General features: G+C 37.1%; 1 protein-coding gene across 4 annotated transcripts in view; it reads right to left on the bottom strand.

Moving 5' to 3' along the window:
* Positions 1–7: 7 nt before the first annotated feature.
* The window catches only part of DTL (denticleless E3 ubiquitin protein ligase adapter), a 58,376-nt gene continuing 44,209 nt past the window's right edge, over positions 8–14,174 (bottom strand). Inside the window, exons 14-17 of one of the 4 annotated variants that reach the window (XM_006163705.3) lie at positions 4,681–5,184; positions 2,990–3,318; positions 366–476; positions 8–47 (exon numbers count right to left, since the gene is read on the bottom strand). In XM_006163705.3, the coding sequence (XP_006163767.1) occupies positions 378–476; positions 2,990–3,318; positions 4,681–5,184 (932 nt within the window). In that variant the 3' untranslated portion in view covers positions 8–47; positions 366–377. Of the gene's footprint in view, positions 103–307; positions 477–2,989; positions 3,319–4,351; positions 5,185–14,174 lie in introns of those variants that run through there. The other 3 variants (XM_006163706.3, XM_006163704.3, XM_006163707.3) reach the window with 3 other exon arrangements.

Here is a 14,174-nt window from a genome sequence, read left to right as displayed (position 1 = left end):
TCTGCGGCAGCTGTTGGTCGTCTGCTATGGCTGGCAGATACTTTCCACTGTGTACAGAAAGTTTCAGGATAATAAAAGACATGTGTTTTTTGCCTCCATGAGCTGTCATTATTGTAGAAAAGATGCATCATTTTAAAAGACTATTCATTCAAAATGCTACAGCATAACAAATTTATGAAATTTAAACACAGCATTAATTCCATGGAAGCTGCTTATATACTATGATAGCAGAACCAGAGTGCATTTCAGAGTTAAATGAACTTTCTCTAAAAATGAAAAGATGGCAGCACTCTTAAGACCAGAGTTATAGTCATTCTGTTGCATTTTAATCATCTTTCAGTGGCCCCAAAGTTTCAGAAACTCACTCAGATTAGAATCTATAATTCTGTTGAGTGTTCAGGACTACAGAAGTCATCTTGGGACTTTCTGTGGAAATATGTACAGATTTTCCTCATGGAGTTGGGAGTAATGGTGCCCTAGAAGAAGAAAGTTTAGATTTCAGAGATTTCCTAAGATAAAGTTAAATTGTTGCTTCAGCAAGTTTTCACAAAAGGGTACCTTAAATTGGGATGCCTATACATTTGATTATTCAATCAGCTTTCAGTCCTAAATACTCTTGACAACAATGTCTCTACTGGCTGATTTGTACTAAATCTAGTAAAAATTTAATAGATGGCACACAATGAAGAAAGGCATGGACTTTCCATGTGAACAGAAAATATTACCAGTTACAGTTCCCTGTTTTTTTTTTTTTTTTCCAGTTTTTTGCTTAGGGTGAGTGCACTCGCTGGACAGAGATAGAAAGCCAGAAATCACCCCCTGGGGGATGGCCATGCTGGAATCCCTTCTTCATTCTCTTCTTGGAATTTTGGGCATACAAACACATAGGCCCAGAGTGGGTTTTAAGCCACTGGGTCCAAGACTTGAACTATAGTAAACTACATGGGAGTCCAGTGACATAACCATTACGCCATCTGCTGGTCCCCCAGTTACATTCCCTAATAGAAAACAAAGAGATCACAATGGTTGTCCTCTTTGAATTAAATGAGTAAATCTGTCTCCTCAATTTACAAACACGACAGGTATTCAAATTGCAGTTGCTACCCTCTTCTGGAGATCTACGTTTTCATCATACAAAAAAAAAAGTTCATTTAAAGAAAGCATAGCTTCAAAGAAATTATAGGACCAGCATACTATTGGATTGTCAGAAAAGTCATGATGCATTTTTGCATAGAAAAACATTACAAAATACATCATGACTTTTCTGACAATCCAATATTAAAAAAAAACCTTTAGATTTATACATTAGTGAAAGAGCATTTCATTAGAATTAATTTTCTGCTAACACATAGAACTAAGACCAGTTCCCCTGGGAAAAAAAAGAAAAAAGAATTTTGGTTTGGGACAAGAAACAGTCCTAATCTGAGAAAGGCAAGACTCCTTGTAGCTACCCCAAACCACCATTTTCTATAACAAGGTCTTGGCTGGAGTTTGTGTATTAAGTAAGTAGTCTTTAAAGTATTTCTAGATTATTTTTCCTAAAATTATAAAATAGGCTTCATGATAGTAGGTGGGGGATATGAACATTTATTAAACTAGAATTGGTCTAAGGTTTTCCAGCTTCTTCCATCTTTTATAGGGCAGATATAATAATCATACATCACAACCCTTGGATTGGATTTCAATCACCCTTATCTCCTTCTCCTTAACATAGGACAAGAACCACTATGAACTACAGTGGAAACTTCCTTAAGCTACCATTCTTTAAAAAATAAAAAAATTATTTTATTTAACTTTACTTAAATTTGACCAGTGAGGGGACAGAGCAAGTGAGGTGGCGGTGGGGGGTTGTGAAAAAGCAAATCAGTAGATCAGAGACTCCAATTGCAGTTGGCTGTGTAGCAGTCCAGCACCCTTAACCTATCTCTCTCTTTTTAAAATTAATTTTTTTAAACCTATCTCTCTCTTGTTTTTTTTTTGTAGAGGTTTTTCGCTATAGGGGGCGTGCGCTGGCCAGACAGACAGAGAGACATAGAGATAGAAAGCGAGAAATCACCTCCCAGGGGGGATGGTCACGCCGCAATCCCTTCTCCTCCATTCTCCTCTCGGGATCTTGGGCACGCACACACACGTGCCTGGCGTGAGTTTTAAGCTACCGGGTCCGGGACGCGAACCGTGGTCGACTACGTGGGGGTCCAGCGACATAGCCATTATGCTAATTGCTGGATCCCTAAACCTATCTCTTCACCTACAAATTGGTCAACAGAAGTATTCTCTTCTCTTTGACTGGTGCCCATAGCTCACTCGATGCCTTAAGCATAGCTACTTCTGACTTCACAGTTACGAGTCATAGCTTTCCAAGGTTCACAAACCTATTTTGGCCAGCAATATGTTATTGACATTATCTAATTTAAATATTATGATATTGATGGAAATCATAAAAATCTACAAAGATTCTGCCCTTCGATTGCTTTGTTAATTATCTAAGTTTCACTGTATTTTAAATAATCACAAAGTGTAATTATAAACTGGAAATCTACTTATGGATGTTGGCAATTTTCCCATGAACAACAGTTTTATCTATAAAAAGATGGCATACTATCTAACAAGAGGGGATATATTTCTAAATTGATATCCTCTAGCCTGAAGAAGGCTTTAGCAAATCAGACAACAGGGCTTATAGGCCTTGACAGGAGGGATTTTAATGAGAGTAAATATGTTTGCTAAATAAAATACAGCACATCCACTTATATTTGATTTTCAGACAAACAACAAATAAATTTTTAGTATAAAAATATGTCCAGTAAAAAACTGTCCTATTTTGTGTGCTAAATTTGGAAACCCTAGAAATAAATAATTTATTTTATTTTTTTAAGTATTCCGTCTTGAGAAGAAATCCATGTTCCTGGCCCCCTTCAAGTTACATAGCCATTTTCCCACTAGTCTCCTTCAAGCCAGAAAATGTGTCTTCCTACCACTGCCAACTTACCGGGCCTGGTGATGTCTTTCCGCTCTGTCTCCTGGAATTGGGTGTCTGGGGTGTTGGACTCCGTGGAGATAAATTCTCAGACTTCCATTTGGCTGCCATGGCCAATAACCAGTTCTTATTTTCTGGGGAGCTATTCTCCTTGCCTACCACTTCAGACTCTTCTCCACATGGTCTCAAAGGAAGAGGTAGTGTTCCACAGCTTTCTGAAGCATAAGGACTAACAGGAGAAGGAGGCTCCGAGATACTAGTACTAGCTCCTTCAATCTTGCTTGATTTGGTAGGACCCAGGGAGTCCTTACTAAGGTCTTCTTGGTTACTAGCAATGCAGCCTATCTCTCTCTTTTTTTTTTTTGGAGAGGTTTTTCGCTATAGGGCGCGTGCGCTCGCCAGACAGACAGAGAGACATAGAGATAGAAAGCGAGAAATCACCTCCCAGGGGGGATGGTCACGCCGCAATCCCTTCTCCTCCATTCTCCTCTCGGGATCTTGGGCACGCACACACACGTGCCTGGCGTGAGTTTTAAGCTACCGGGTCCGGGACGCGAACCGTGGTCGACTACGTGGGGGTCCAGCGACATAGCCATTATGCTAATTGCTGGATCCCTAAACCTATCTCTTCACCTACAAATTGGTCAACAGAAGTATTCTCTTCTCTTTGACTGGTGCCCATAGCTCACTCGATGCCTTAAGCATAGCTACTTCTGACTTCACAGTTACGAGTCATAGCTTTCCAAGGTTCACAAACCTATTTTGGCCAGCAATATGTTATTGACATTATCTAATTTAAATATTATGATATTGATGGAAATCATAAAAATCTACAAAGATTCTGCCCTTCGATTGCTTTGTTAATTATCTAAGTTTCACTGTATTTTAAATAATCACAAAGTGTAATTATAAACTGGAAATCTACTTATGGATGTTGGCAATTTTCCCATGAACAACAGTTTTATCTATAAAAAGATGGCATACTATCTAACAAGAGGGGATATATTTCTAAATTGATATCCTCTAGCCTGAAGAAGGCTTTAGCAAATCAGACAACAGGGCTTATAGGCCTTGACAGGAGGGATTTTAATGAGAGTAAATATGTTTGCTAAATAAAATACAGCACATCCACTTATATTTGATTTTCAGACAAACAACAAATAAATTTTTAGTATAAAAATATGTCCAGTAAAAAACTGTCCTATTTTGTGTGCTAAATTTGGAAACCCTAGAAATAAATAATTTATTTTATTTTTTTAAGTATTCCGTCTTGAGAAGAAATCCATGTTCCTGGCCCCCTTCAAGTTACATAGCCATTTTCCCACTAGTCTCCTTCAAGCCAGAAAATGTGTCTTCCTACCACTGCCAACTTACCGGGCCTGGTGATGTCTTTCCGCTCTGTCTCCTGGAATTGGGTGTCTGGGGTGTTGGACTCCGTGGAGATAAATTCTCAGACTTCCATTTGGCTGCCATGGCCAATAACCAGTTCTTATTTTCTGGGGAGCTATTCTCCTTGCCTACCACTTCAGACTCTTCTCCACATGGTCTCAAAGGAAGAGGTAGTGTTCCACAGCTTTCTGAAGCATAAGGACTAACAGGAGAAGGAGGCTCCGAGATACTAGTACTAGCTCCTTCAATCTTGCTTGATTTGGTAGGACCCAGGGAGTCCTTACTAAGGTCTTCTTGGTTACTAGCAATGCAGCACAGATCCAAATGAAGATTTTCAACTTGGCCATCAAGCTCAGTCACACAGTTGCAGCTCTTCACACACTTTTGTTTTACATTCTCTAGACAGCTTGAGTCTAGCCTCCTCTTTACTCTGTTTCTAGACTCAGAGGAAGCCTCTGTTTGGGATGACTTCTGGCTCACAGGAATGAGGGCTTTTCTTGGAGACATGATCTTGGTTTCAGAAGCAGGAGGAGTGACAGGTGGTGATGAGGAAGGTGTTAGGGTCACCCAGTTTTTAATTGACATTTTGAAAGATGAAGGTGGCTTGGGAGAGGCAGAGGAGGCAGAGCCTCTTCGGTTGATAGGAGACCGGGACTTGGCAGGAGGAGTTTTAATAGAGAATGTAGGAGTATTTGAAGGAAGAGGAAGGTCTCCAGCACAGCTTGGAGTGCAAGCTGCAGATGATGGGGAGGAAATGGATGGGCTGCTCTTTACCCTGGGGGCTTTGGCAGGCGTACTCTGGCTACTCGTTAGTGTTACTGAAAAAGAAGAGAGGATCATGAAAATCAGATGTGAAAGCCATAAAAAGTTCCTAAGTGCTTATCAAGGAAAATTATAACTTAGCATGCAAGGGTGATTTGTCAGTAAGTAACTTATACAAATCATGTGATTCCTACCACTCCTTATTAGAATTAGACTGTTTCCAGTCTCCCACTACTCCATTGTAAACAATCTTAAAAATACAAAAAGAAAAATTTAAAGCATCCAGGTAAACCACTTCAGCATTTTTTTCTAATTCGTGCATGTGATATTTATAAAATTTTTTCTATACAAAAATGAGACTATCATGTAAATACTATTCAGTGACCTTTTTTAATTTCAAAAATTTATTTTTTATTGTATATATTTATGGGATATGATGTATTTTAATAAATATATATATACACTGTCGAATGAGTAAGTCTAACTAATATATCTATTGCCATACTTATTTTGGGAGGATAAATACATTTAAAGTCCATTCTCCTAACAATTTTCAAGTATACAGTACATTAATTATAGTCCTCATGCTGTACAACAGATTTCAGAATTATTCCTTCTAACTGAAATTTAGTATCATTTGACCAGAGTCTCCCCAACTGCTGCCTTTTCTCCATAACCACCCTCTGCCCTCTGCTTCTATGAACTCAATTTATCCACAAGTAAATGAGATCACACAGTATTTGTCTCTCTGAGCCTGGTTAATTTCACTAAGCATAATGTCCTCCATATAGTTGCAAAGGACAGGATTTCCTTTTTTCTTTCTTTCTTTCTTTCTTTCTTTCTTTCTTTCTTTCTTTCTTTCTTTTTCTTTCTTTCTTTCAAAGGCTGAATGGTATTCCACTGTATATATTTATCTGTTCATCCAATGATAGAAACTTAGGTTGATTTCATATCTTGACTATTGTGAATAGTGCCGCAGGAAACATGGGAGTACAGGTATCTCTTCCCATACTGATATCAGTTATTTGGATACATAACCAGAAGCAGAATTGCTGGGTCATATGGTGGTCTTATTTTTCATTTTTGGAGAAACTTTCGGGTTTCCACTTTTCTACATTCTTAACAATACCTGTACCTTTTTTTTTTCTTCATAAAAGCCATTGAAACAGATGTGAGGTGATATTTAATTGTGGTTTTAATTTGCATTATTTTGGTTAGTGATGTTGAACATTTTTAATATATTTATTGTCCATTTGTTTGTATTCTTTTGAGAAATGCCCTTTGTCCAATTTTAATCACGAGTAATCTGCTTAATATATCATAAATACTTCCCATATTAATACAGATTTCCATGATTATTTATTTAAACAGTTACAAAATATTTTAAGATAGGTAAGTGTTCTCTAACATATTTAATGACCCCTTGGTAGAGGATTATAAACAGTAAGACAGGTTGTCAATGTATTTCAACTACCTAAGTAAAGTTGCCATTATGTTCTTATACATATTCTTGAGCAATGCTAGAGCAAAGAGACACTGCATTGGTCTCTCGAACAGGAACACAGAGGTCTCACACTCGGATAGCCACTTACTATGTGACTTGAGCACAACCCTTCACCTCCTCGGACTCAGTTTCCCTATCTGTTACATCAATATAGTTTTCATCTTCACAAGAAGTCATCCTATCAATTATTTATTAAGGTTATCAGGCATCACATGACTTTATACCTTAATTCACAAATAACTACTTTTTTTACAAGCCAAAGAATGCAAAGAACATTCAGAATCCCAATGCTTGATGTCTGTAAAGTAAATCAAACTTAGTGAACAGGACTTTTCTCTTATGTGTCCTTATCCTGAATAGTATTCCATTGCGTATATTTCTTTATCCATTCATCCACACAATGGCAAATACTTCAGGAAATTCTTATAAATTTATGCTTAATCCCACTCAGGATCCAACACAGATAACACAATATTTTCTCATTTTTCTCTAAGCTTTCTAAATTTCTGAAACAGAGCTTCTGTCTTCAAATAAGAAGAAAAAATATTTATTCCTCAGTCACAAAATCTTTGAAATGCAACTCTAGTATTTGCAAATACTTAGTCAGTTAATTATGTCGTCCTTCATGGAATGAACCCAAATCTCTAAGAACAAATGAGTAGATTGAAAAAAATGTGGGATATGTAATCTATGGAATACTACTCAGCCATAAAAAAACAACAGAGATCCCGACATTTGACAGAAATGAAAAGATATCTGTTGATGATAATGTATATGACAATGTCTTTGACTTGACTAATACACACTGTATTCATACTGGGAAAAGCCATGTTGTACAATGTAAAAATGTACAGTGATTATATAGAAATAAAAAAAGAAAAAAAATGTCATCCTTTTCATGCTGTGTTTTTTGCCTTGAGACAGAAAACTCTACAAATTGACTTTTGTCTAAATTATTCTCATCAATAAATGTTTGGAAGCAGCCAAAATGATATTATTTCTTCAATAAAGATCATTTCTGGAAAATGGCATTTGGTTGTACTGTGCTATGAAAAGGACTTATAATACAGACCTGTCCATGGAACAAACACTTGGTGACAGTTCTTACACTCATGCTCTAGAGTTTGATTACAGTTATCATTTTAGGACTACAGGAAGCTTTCATTTGCTGCACTTCCCAGAACAATCACAACCATTTGGCCCACTTAAGTGGTTCAAAGTGTACATTTAGTGCAGAAAATTCTAATGTACGGGCTTTACAACACACCAATTCTAAGGCAGGATTAGGGGAAAAGAGCAGGGCCAGGGACAACTTGCACATCTGTTTCTGATATTTGCATGGCATATGGTGGGGGCATTTACTAAGTCGGGGCATCTTCTCTTTCTTTAGGATGTTATGATGGAGGGAGTGGACCATAGGTCAGATAAAAAATTTTGTTAATTTTGAAGGTTAGCAAAACTCTGGGTCAAATTTAAATCTCAGTTAAAAAGAAAACAAAAAAATAGTAACTAGGTTATATAAATAATGCAAGTTCATGGTAAAAAGAATTTCAAGCAGTACAGGAGGGAAGAAGGAAAAAGTGAAACATTTTCTTTCAACCTTTTCATTTCACTCTTATGTTTCTTATGCATTCTATAATTTTGTTTGTGCCTATTGGCAGATTCGAAGGTATATCATATTTTAATGAAAACCAAAATACTAGTGGATTATTCTATGCCTTTATCTCTCTCTAAATATATACATAATAGAAATTCTACAACTTGCTTTTTTATCTTTTTCTCTACATCTCTTCATATTAAGTACATGCAGATGCACCACATTCTTTTTAACAGGTATTGGGTTGTCAGAAAAATCATGATGCATTTTAGCATAGAAAAATACGCTATGACTTTCCCAATGACCAAATACATAGTATGTCACTCTATACTGATCTATAAATTTAAATATGAGAGGCCATTTAGAACTTTATCTACTTAAGTGGACTAACCCCTATTGACCCTAATCAATTACTGCCCTTAAGGTTCCTGAAAGCCAATTCCTTTGAGAAAGTATAGAAAGTTTATTAATAAATAAGTCATTTTGTAGATTCTTTCTATACACAAGTTTGCCATCAGGCCTCACCCTGCCTTTTCAGTCTTCTTACGTACTATACTACTTTAGGATCCCGTTACAGATTACCCGCTGCTTCTTGAACAAGCTGGACACTGTCACATCTCTCTCTTTGTTCATGTGATTTTCTTGCCATGCCTGTCTCTTCCTTACCAAGTAAAAATTCTTCTCATGTTTCAAGACTCTGATGACAATGTTAAATCCACTGGGTAGCATTCACAAAATTTCTTTCCTCCTTTTCCACAAAGCTTCCCTCTTCCAAAGGAAGTGGGTTCTCAGAGCGCTTTGTTTATAGTTAGGAGAAATGTTTACAATGTACTATGGTTTTTTTTTGCATTTGTCTGTAGTTAGCAGAAAAGACTGTGAACTTAGAGGGAGGAAATGATTAACTTATCTTTAGGTTGAGTATCAGTAGGGTGCCTAACAATGTGTCAAATTTTATTACTACTAAGGATAAGGATGAGGTTTTATGCACCAGAACACTGATTCTAAAATTATCTTGCTGATTCGTGAGACTGAGGCAAGCATCAGGGACAAAACAGGTATGGTTTCCTCCTGTTTAAGTTAAGGATAATCATCTCTCTTACTTAATAATGCCTAGACCAGAGATTCTTAATCCTGGCTGCATAACAGGCTTACCTGGAGCTTTATAAAAATACAGGTACTTGGCCACCACCCTAGGCCTCCTGAAATAATCACTGGGGACATGCAAACTTTGTAAAAGCTCCACAAGCATACTGATACACAGCCAAGACTGAGGGCCAGTGCCCTCAACCACCCTAACGAGATCGCTGGCTGAAACAGTGAAAGAATAGTTAAGTAAGAGATAGAGCAGGTGCAGGGTAGAAAAAGTAGGGCAGATAGAAAAAGATGCAGTGCCTTGGCACTTAAAACCTTCTAGTTAATGTGTATTAAAGGGGCCAGAAGAGAAGATACAGAGCCCAGGACAGCAATAAAAGGTTGAAGTGGTAATTAGAATATAAAGAGAAACAATTTTCAGAAGGGCAGTGGTGGTTAGGAGTAGCCAATCTATTGCTGGAAGCTGGTATAAAGTGCCAAATGGCCAGTGTGACAGCCTTTGGTATCCAAATAGGGTGTTGCTCTGTAGTGCTCTTCAGAATAATCCTAGCATTAGCCAGAAATGGAGAAATCTTGACATAACTCCTGGTCTGGTTTTACCTTGAACTTTGCTTTACTCTGTTAAGACCTAAAGGAGGCAGTACAGCAGAGTGGTTCTAAGCACGTGCCCTAGAATCACTGCAAGGGTTTGAACTCTAGTTCTACTAGTTTCACAGCTATGTGATCTTAGAAAAGTCTATCTTCCTCAATTTTCAGTTTCAGTTATTACCTGGAAAATTAAATGGTTCTGAGAACTATTATGCGAGAACTCAATAACAGCAAATGTTGTTGTTATTATGGTCCAAATTTGGTCAATATGTACAACTTTTTTGATGACGTGGCTTCTGAAACTTAATAATTAATGACACACTAAAAATGTCTAGGTTAAAGAAGAGACACTATTGATTCCAAATTTTAAAAATGATTATAGCCATATTATAGGAAGTTTCCTTCAGTTCTGATGGCTTTACTTTCTCATTGAAATAGGAAATGCGGTTATCAACCTAGAAGATCCAGTAAGTACACCTCTGGGAAGTGGGGGAGTTTTCTAAACTCGGAGAGAAACCCAATTTTCAACAAAATATTGGAAGTAAACTGTCTAACGATAATAGAATAGCTAGGGAAACTATGAAATATTTACTAAGTGGAAAATTTTAAATAGTGTTGCAAAAATAAATAACATAAAAAGCACTTAATGCTTTTTAAAAGAGAAATTTGAAATGGTAGTTGAAGGAAGAAGTGTTGAAAGCTTGGTAGGTTTTTGTTTTGTTTTATTCTTTTTGTTTGTTTGAATAGTAACAGTATTTTGTATGTGGACTAGAAGGATTCCATAGAGAGAGAGAAGATTGTTGAAACAATGTCCTTGAGTAACTGTGAGGGAGATACTGTCTAAATACACAAGTAAAAAGGTAGGTCTTTGCTAGGAGCGTGAACAGATGATTCAGAGACTGGACAAAAGAAAGAAAGAAAAAAATATATATATGGTTGGAACTTAAGGAAGTTTTCTTCAGTTCTTTTTTAAAATAGAATTTTTTTTAGAGATTTTTTTTTGCTATAGGGTGGGTGCATGGACTCACCAGAGACAGAGAGAGACAGAAAGTGAGAATTCACCCCCATAGGAGGGATGTCCACGCCGCAATCCCTTCTCTAGTCTCCTCTTGCGATTTTGGGCACACATGCACATGCACCCAACATGAGTTTCAAGCCACTGGGTCCAGGATTCAAACCATGGTCAGTCACGTGAGAGTCCAGCAACATAACCATTACGCCATCTGTTGGTCCCAAAGTTTCCTTCAGTTCTGATGGTCTTATTTTCTCATCAAAGTAGGAATCAGGGTCATCAACTAAGAATAAGGATAACTGGTAGAGATTTCAGAAGAGCTAGGAAAGTCTGAAATGGTCATTTAGAAAAGAGTAAATGGACCAAGGAAATATATTTGTTGGGCAGTCAGAGTCAACTTGTGGCTATCAGTCACAAGTTTGGCTTTTAAAAAAAGCTCCAAGAAATCAAAATGTATATATAGTATATCTATAATCCTGTTTTTAAAAAATCTCTATGCATAAAGGGGAAAAAAAAATCTCAAAAAAATAAACAGAAGTGTTATAAAATTATGTGTGAGGGAGAAAAATACCATGGCTTTTTCCTCATATGATTCTTCATTTAGGTCTTGATAACTTAAATAAATGAATCTTTAAATTGAACTTCAAGCATATTACTGTGTATGTACTAATAACACGAAGATCCCATTTGATTGGTTCAGTGCCTGAAGACTTTTGCTATTTGTGTGTTATTACTCTTTGACACTAACCGTCAATTTGTGCTGATTACAAAATCTGTATGCATGATCTTCTCCATATATTGGTTTCTCAGGTGCTTGATGGTCTACAATAATTGTGTCCTTTTAGTCATCTAAATCACTTATTCCTTATATTTATTACCCATGCCTGAAAAATCTTCCATTATTTTAATTTCAATCATCCTACTCTGCTCGCCAGTGATTTATTCCTTTAGTATTCCAATTCCAACACTTTTCATCCCTAGAGGGCCCTCATTTACACTGATAGTATTCCTTTTTCAATGTCCCTCTGTCCCTCTATGTCCTCACTTCCCTCTTTAGCCAGGTTAAATCCTATAGTCAGTCACTACAATCACCCTCTTGCACCCACTTCCACCCACTCTCAAGTTCTTTGTTCACATCCTCATACTTGCTTTGCTAAAAGATGTGCATGGCTAACTAAATCCAACCCTTCACCTGTAGTGCACCTGTAGCTGCATATCAAACACATAATCACACTGAGCACTCACTTTCTATTAATGACTGATAGCCATAAGTTGACTCTGACTGCCCAACAAACATATTTCCTTGGTCCATTTACTCTTTTCTAAATGACCATTTCAGACTTTCCTAGCTCTTCTGAAATCTCTACCAGTTATCCTTATTCTTAGTTGATGACCCTGATTCCTACTTTGATGAGAAGATAAGGCCATCAGAACTGAAGGAAACTTTGGGACCAACAGATGGTGTAATGGTTATGTTGCTGGACTCTCACGTGGCTGACCAAGGTTCGAATCCTGGACCCAGTGGCTTGAAACTCATGTTGGGTGCATGTGCATGTGTGCCCAAAATCGCAAGAGGAGACTAGAGAAGGGATTGCGGCGTGGACATCCCTCCTGTGGGGGTGAATTCTCGCTTTCTGTCTCTCTCTGTCTCTGGTGAGTCCATGCACCCTATAGCAAAAAAATCTCTAAAAAAAATTCTATTTTAAAAAAGAACTGAAGAAAACTTCCTTAAGTTCCAACCATCTCAGCTCTCCACCTATCGTACCATGCTTTATATATACATATGTGTATATATATATATGTACACACACACACACACACACACATATTCTTTCTTTTGTCCAGTCTCTGTGAATCATCTCTTCACACTCCTAGCAAAGGCCTACCTTTTTACTTGTGTATTTAGACAGTATCTCCCTCACAGTTACTCAAGGACATTGTTTCAACAATCTTCTCTCTCTCTATGGAATCCTTCTAGTCCACATACAAAATACTGTTACTATTCAAACAAACAAAAAGAATAAAACAAAACAAAAACCTACTGAGCTTTCAACACTGCTTCTTCCTTCAACTACCATTTCAAATTTCTCTTTTCTTTCATATCAAAACTCTTTGAAAGAGCTGTCTACACTTACAGGTTCCAAGTTTTTTCCCATTTTCCTAAACATCATCAATCAGGCCACCATTACTCCACTAAAACTGCTCTCATTAAATTTGCCAAATAACTCCCATATTGCCAAACCCAACAGTCAGTTTTTAGGTTTCATCTTATTTGGCATGCCAGAAACATCTGATCAAATTTATCCCTCTTTCCTCCTTTATTTCTTGGACTGCAGGACATGATACTCTCCTGATTTTTCTCTTACTTCTCTGGTTGTATCTGCTCAGTGACTTTTGTATTTGTGACCTCTTCAAAACTAAAGATCAGGATGCCTCATGGCTCAGATCCCAATTCTATCACCTTTCTATCTATATCTATCTTTACCTATATGATATTAAATCCCAAATTTACAACTCTCATTTTAAATTGTAGAGTTAAACATCTAATTGCCTTACTGATATCCCATTGGGATGTCTAGAGGTACATAATCACATAATCACAAACAACATAATCAAAGGGAATTACAGCCTCCCAATCCTGCTCCTCTTATAGGGATTGCTAGTCTAGGTCAATGAAATGTAATCCTTCTAGCTTTTCAAGCAAAACTTCTGAAGTCACCCTTGATAATTTTCTCTTACATCTCACATCTAATCCCTCTGCATATCCTGTCAGCATCAGTTTATGAAAACATCCAGAACCTTATGACTTTTTATATCTTCTGCTACCATTCTGGTCCATGCCATCATCATCTCCTAGATGATGGCTTCTAAAACTGGCTTCCTACTCTTAACCTGGTTCTCTTATAATTCATTATCTATACTAGAGAAAGAATAATCAAGTTAAAAGTCAGATCATGATACTCCTTTGCTCAAAACCTTCTGGTGGCTTTTTGTCTGTCAGAATAAAAGATAAAGTCCTATAAGAATTTCATTTTCTACCACTATTTCTCCTTTCCCTCTCCTTTGGCTGCTTCAGCCATAGGGGCTAGGGCCACATTAGTCTCTTTGAGGAAAAGAAAATATGCCATGTCTGTTCCTTTGTATTTGCTACTTTGCCTGAAATATTTGTCTTCAAACACTCACTACACTTCACTTTGTTAACTTAAATATTCTTCTTTTTTAAAATTTGTTAGAGGGCATGTGTGCTCGCCAG

This window comes from Tupaia chinensis, unplaced genomic scaffold (assembly GCF_000334495.1).
Source record: "Tupaia chinensis unplaced genomic scaffold, TupChi_1.0 Scaffold142846_1, whole genome shotgun sequence".
Lineage (NCBI taxonomy): Eukaryota > Metazoa > Chordata > Mammalia > Scandentia > Tupaiidae > Tupaia > Tupaia belangeri.
Note: the sequence above shows the minus strand (reverse complement) of the source record. Positions and strands in the feature narration are given on the sequence as shown.